The following is a 6,388-nucleotide window of genomic DNA, read 5'->3' as shown; positions in this document are numbered from 1 at the left end:
GAGGCTCAACTGGTTAAAGATCCACTTNAAGATGTGTTAGTTTTCTGTGCTGGTAATAAATTACAACCTTAAGTGACATACAGTAAAACCCACTTATCTCAGTTACTGTGGGTCAGGAGTCTGGGCAGGGCTTAGCTCCTGGGTCTCACTGGGCTGATCCAGGTGTGGGCCGGGGCTGTGGTCTCATCTGAGGCTCAACTGGTTAAAGATCCACTTCCACGCTCCCTTATATTTTTGGCAGAATTCCTCTCCATAGGCCCTCTCTCAGCATGAAAGCGTACTTTTCCAAAGCCAGCAACGGGAGTCTCTCCCTCATTGGTTCAAGTGGAATCTTCTATGACATATCACCTTTGCCATGTTATCAGTCTTGCTAGTGTGCTCACCAAGGCAAAAAGAAAATATATTTTAAAACAAATCCGGTTGTGTCTAAGGAACTGAAATCACTCTGGTCACATGCTGCGAGTAGTTCTTAGAATAATGGAAAAGGACTAAAATCTTAAACTTGTCCATGGCCATATTTAAAAAGTGCTGATGTCATAGGTTTGGGGTTTTTAAGTTTCTCTCTTTTTCTCTCCTTTTTTCCCTTTAAGTAAGACTAAGATTAGTGAATTAAAGTTTTTATCCTGGTTGATGGAGAGAAACGATACCCTGCCATTATATCCAGGCTTTTGTGAAAAGGCAGACTAGAATGAACCCTGAGGGGACAGCAGATTTTAACCTTTGGTTTCTTCTCCAGGTTTCTCACTGTGTGGAAGGGACTGGATGATGTAACCTGCTCTCCAGGAAGCCCCACTTGGCCATAACCTCAGGAAGGTCTCAGACCCCATCTCATTTCAAAGCCACTTCTGAAGCCACTTGAGAAGAATGATGTGACAGGTCTATCAGAAAGGATTCTTCGGAAACATAGAGCATCTGTGAAGAAAGTGGCCATTTTTCTCTTTACTGANCTCTCCAGGAAGCCCCACTTGGCCATAACCTCAGGAAGGTCTCAGACCCCATCTCATTTCAAAGCCACTTCTGAAGCCACTTGAGAAGAATGATGTGACAGGTCTATCAGAAAGGATTCTTCGGAAACATAGAGCATCTGTGAAGAAAGTGGCCATTTTTCTCTTTACTGAAATAAACATTCTCAAATTCCAAAATGCCAGCCAAGACCCCAATTTACCTGAAAGCTGCCAATAACAAGAAAGGAAAGAAATTTAAATTGAGGGACATTTTGTCTCCGGATATGATTAGTCCTCCCCTTGGAGACTTTCGCCACACCATTCATATTGGCAAAGAGGGCCAGCATGACGTCTTTGGAGATATTTCCTTTCTTCAGGGGAACTATGAGCTTTTACCGGGAAACCAGGAGAAAGCATACACAGGCCACTTCCCTGGGCACAACGAGTTCTTACGGGCCAACAGCACCTCGGACTCTATGTTCACAGAAACGCCTTCCCCAGTGCTCAAAAATGCCATCTCTCTCCCAACCATTGGAGGGTCCCAAGCTCTCATGTTGCCTTTATTGTCACCTGTGACATTTAATTCCAAACAAGAGTCCTTTGGGCCTGCAAAGCTGCCAAGGCTTAGCTGTGAGCCGGTCATAGAGGAGAAAGCTCAGGAGAAAAGCAGTCTGTTGGAGAACGGGACAGTGCACCAGGGAGACAGCTCATGGGGGTCCAGCGGTTCCGCATCTCAGTCCAGCCAGGGCAGGGACAGCCACTCCTCCAGCCTGTCCGAACAGTACCCCGACTGGGCGGCCGAGGACATGTTTGACCATGCTGCTCCATGCGAGCTCATCAAGGGAAAGACCAAATCAGAAGAGTCTCTCTCTGATCTTACAGGTTCCCTCCTCTCCCTGCAGCTTGATCTTGGGCCCTCACTTCTAGACGAGGTGCTGAATGTCATGGATAAAAATAAGTAACAGGATGCCAGCTCTTTTCCTTTGGGGTGAAAGGCACCAAAACAAAACAAGACAAAACAAAAATACTAAACTAACCACAGTTGAAGGGAAGAGCTTCACTGGCTGTATTTGCAGTCGTGTGATGGGTTTTCTAAAGTAACCTTCCTACAAAATATTTTTTTACCTGTTATGCCCTGTTTGCAAAAACAGTTTAGAAAAACAAACCTGTCCTGGCAGAAGGAGGAAGTGAGTCAGAGCCCATTTTCGGTGGGCATTGCTGAGGTTCAGCTCACATTTTTTGCAGACATGTAAGAAAGCTGCCTTGGCCAGGATTGGCACTAGCTATGAAGGGCTGGGTGAGTCACATTAAGGAACTTTACAGTACTCCAACATTTTCTGAGCAAGAGGAAGTCAAAATTTATTTAACACCTAAGCCTTTTTTCTAGACTCTTTTCTATATTATATTGTTTGGGCTCACAAAAGCAAATTCTCTGTTGTTAAAACTTTTCTCCGTTTTCACATTTGAACAACTTTATGGGTTTGGGGGATTTTCTTGTAGTTCTTATATATCCTGTTATATTATATCTATATTGCAAAATTTTGACTGTCAGCTACGTGTTGGTAAGACACAAGCAAAGTATTACTGTAACTAAGTTATTTTTAAAGTTAAAATATATTTTTATGTGCCTTTGGCTTTTTATTGCAGAGTCTACATTTTATAGATAAAACATCAAATGTTGTCATTCGACTTGTTTCCTTTGGGGTTCCATTGTAAGCTGTGTATGTGTGTGTTTGGAAAAGTGTATTCATACTTAGCTTTATTTTTTTTTCTTCATCTGTTGTCATACTTCTAACAGCAGCCAACAATGGATTGTAACATGTAAAGGCACGGGCTACTCATGATTTTTCTGCAGAGACTGTGGGCTAAACCACATAATGTTTGGAAATATGGGTATTTTAGTACAGTACATACTTGCATTACATAGGTACTTCATACAACACAATAAAAAGTAAATGTTAAAATGAACTTGCTCGTTTATAGTAGTAAGAACATAAGAGATGTTTTTTGAAGTCTAGCTAGACAAATTGCTTTTCCAAAATGTACATGAACCTTTAAAATAATGTAAGTGATGATTTTAATCCACTGTGTAATTTCGATTATTTCTTTAAAGTTTGAGATTCTAGGAACAAGACCCCTCAACTTTAGGAAAAATGAATGTGTGAGATCAGAATCTTTTTTTTTTTTTCCAGTGTCAACACTAATGCCAGCCTCTCAATGCTCATTTCTGTGTATCCTCTCCTTTACATTAACAACCTCTATGGCAAGCCCTTGCAAGCCCAGTCTCATCCCTGTAGGACAAATGTTTGTGCACCAAGCAGATACCATAGAGACAAGATTAAAGAAGCTGAAAAGAGGGCAGTAGAGAGCACCTTCCCCCACCCCAAGGAGCCAAAGATGCCCTGAGGGTATTGGTTAAGGAAAAGGGAACAGTAAGTGTACACAATGATTCCTGTCCCTATGTCAAACATCCTTCCTCCTCAAAGAAAATCATTTGCACACAATAACTGCCAGTGCTGTCTCTCAAACTTTCATTTCTCCTTGCAAAGTACCCTGAAGAGATGACCTTCCCAACCACTTCAGTGATTCATTCACTGGGTTTGGAGTTGCTAGAATTTTATCATCTGAAATAACCTTTGAACTGCAGGTGAAATGCACCGTAGGATGATTCACCAAGTAGAGGGAACAAGTCTTCTCAGAGCATTGAGTGCTTTCCTAATTTCCCAGTTGTGTTTCTTTATCCCATGACTATCCAGTGTTCTTTTTCTCTTGGGCCAAACCCCACTCACAGTTCACAGTTCTCAGTTCCAGAGACTTCCCAGCCTCTTGTATATCTTGTTAATGAGAAAGATCCCAATGTATCTCATACTTTGCAGCCAGTTTTAGCCAGACTCTTTGAACACTTTCCTCCATCATAATTATTATTGATCATATTCAGTCTCTCATTTTACTCTTCTTCTGTAGTGTGACCTCAAGGAAAAGATTAATCTGTTAGGTGAAAGGAGGAGGAGGAAGACCGTGTCTGTGTGCATTTTCTCTGCTCCCTCTCTGGTAAGCATGGAGAACAGCTCTGCCAGTACTGGGTTTGTTTGATATTGTCTAAGTAATCATGCATCCTGCATGTGTTCAGCCATTTTACTTTCTTCGAGCTTTTTCACATGCACGCATCCTCTCCCTTTAGGTTAGGTGCAGTTGAGATGGCAACAAATATGCCCCTATTAGAAAGAGGAAACAAAGCCACATCCGGCTTCTAAATGATTTTGTTGCGTCAGTTCTCCCCTGGCAGCCTGTCTAATGCTTGTCCCTTCTCCAGAGCAGGTGCACAGCTGGTGATGGCTTTCTCTCCTGCAAAGAGGCACTTTAGACTCACCTGCTGAGATCCGGATTGATGTTCTCAGCCAATGAACGTTCTCCCACATTTAACCTAATTTATCTTCACTTGTTTAAAGATAAGGAAACCCAAGATGCACTTTATTTGAAAATTCAAAAAGAATGGCAAGCCGCCTGTGACCCGAAGAGACCACGCAATTTGTATAAGTAGAGACCCTTCTTGAGGTAGGCAAGGTTCTTGTGGGCGATCTTTTCCCTGGGCAGTGAGACTTCATGAAGCACAAGCTGTATTTCTGCCTAAGAAAAAGAGAAAAAAATTGCTTAAAAAGATCAAAATATCTGGGTCTTTAGCTCTTCACAAATATGAAGCCATTAATTATCACATTCCAGTGAGCGAAAATCACTGTCAACAAGCACACACAATAAACTGGTTGAACAGAAAAGAAAATCTGGTTCACCAGAATCACAGTGTAGTCCCTTTTTATATTACTGCAAGCTACCTTTTTTTCTTAGGGCTCCTCATGAGCACTTGAAGTTAATGGAATGAAGGAAACCTATGAGTCTGTGAATTAACTTGATAAATATTTTAGAACAGACAAAATTATATGGTAGGTGATGGCTCTAATCCTCCTGATATGGAGCCCAGTGAGACCAAAACATTATACTGTGAAATATATAAACACCTTGGAATGACTCAACATGATGGTCTCTCTCCAATGTGAGTTTTTCTTTTGGAAATTAGTCCCAAATTTGGCAGTTATAATAAAATTCTAAGGTTTTGGAATTAGTCCACCAGGTTAATTTTAATGATTGACCCTATTTTTTCTTAGACAAATAAGCCACATAAGTAGAATTATTGGGTGCTGCCCTGGGTCCCCACCCACACTCTTGGGCCAGATCAAGCAACAGAAGAGAAATTTCCAGATGCCAAGTGATGAGCCACCATTGACTGAGCCAGATGGGAAGCCTGGTTTATTTGGCTGTATAAGATTCAAGAAGCCATGTTACTCAAAACTATTTTCACAAATTAACTTATTGTTACTGGCTAACCAAATACATTTATTTTCTAGTGAAGAGGATGGTCTCTATGGTAGATTTATTGACACTTTCTATAACTAAAACATCATGTGCTTTATTCTAATGGTACACCATTTCATCCAGCAAGCTTTCCATCTGAGAATTTTTACCAAATACATTTATTTTCTAGTGAAGAGGATGGTCTCTATGGTAGATTTATTGACACTTTCTATAACTAAAACATGTGCTTTATTCTAATGGTACACCATTTCATCCAGCAAGCTTTCCATCTGAGAATTTTTAATTTTCCCCTTATTTTTTGGGCAAGTAGGTCTAAATATTTCTTGAATTGTCAGGGAGCCATTATTTTGTGGTAAAATGCTACAATGAATGTTACATGGAAGAATGGGAACTATGCTTATTTCCTGAAGTGATGTGTAACACAATGACATCGGCTTTACAACTACTGTGCTGCATTTAATTATCTTCCATTTTTACTTTAAAAAAATCTGATAGTGATGTCACTTCTGTTGGCTTCTAGGGGGGGTCAACAATCTTCATCCTTTGAAGGTCAGCCAAATTTCCATCATGGAAAGCAGATTGACATGGGTGATAGATGAAAACGTCTGCCCAAATCAAAGCCATTGTGTGGAGTTAATATTTCAGAGACTCATGCAGACAGAGATGTGTGCTGTACCTCAAAGTTAGGAAAGCTGAATAAGTGAAGTGGGTATTATGATCACCATAAAATGATTATTGGGTTATGTCAGAAAGCATGTGTGATTCATTGCCAAAAGGATCATTGTGAAAAAAGCTTTGAATTCTGGGGAGGGAGATAACTGGGGTAGCTTCATGGAAGAGGACCAGAAGGGGACCTCAAGGGATTAATGAGGTGCTTTTAAGGCAGAAGGGGTATTCTTGAGAGGAAGATTATGAGCAAACAAAAGGATACACTCCCACCTAGTAGGGTTTCTACTCAAAACAATCCAGGAATAGCAACTGGAGTAAAAAACGCTCACATTCACATCTGAAAGATTGCACTCACTCCTGAGAAAAGTCTCCCAGTGGAACAAGAAAAGACTCTTAGAGTCAGACTG

General features: G+C 40.8%; 1 protein-coding gene across 1 annotated transcript; it reads left to right on the top strand.

The window, feature by feature from the left end:
- The first annotated feature begins 955 nt into the window (after positions 1-955).
- CDC42EP3 (CDC42 effector protein (Rho GTPase binding) 3) lies at positions 956-3,029 on the top strand. Its single transcript, XM_008594391.1, has one exon. It carries the CDS (start codon positions 1,142-1,144, stop codon positions 1,904-1,906), a length of 765 nt encoding a protein of 254 aa, XP_008592613.1. The 5' UTR covers positions 956-1,141; the 3' UTR covers positions 1,907-3,029.
- Positions 3,030-6,388: the final 3,359 nt, after the last annotated feature.

The sequence above is a fragment of the Galeopterus variegatus genome, unplaced genomic scaffold (genome assembly GCF_000696425.1).
Source record: "Galeopterus variegatus unplaced genomic scaffold, G_variegatus-3.0.2 Scaffold10693, whole genome shotgun sequence".
NCBI lineage: Eukaryota > Metazoa > Chordata > Mammalia > Dermoptera > Cynocephalidae > Galeopterus > Galeopterus variegatus.
This window is presented reverse-complemented; position numbering and strand designations above follow the sequence as displayed.

Excerpts from the sequence above, each read along its gene's own strand:
- CDC42EP3 (XM_008594391.1), top strand. The coding sequence starts at position 1,142 with ATGCCAGCCAAGACCCCAATTTACCTGAAAGCTGCCAATAACAAGAAA.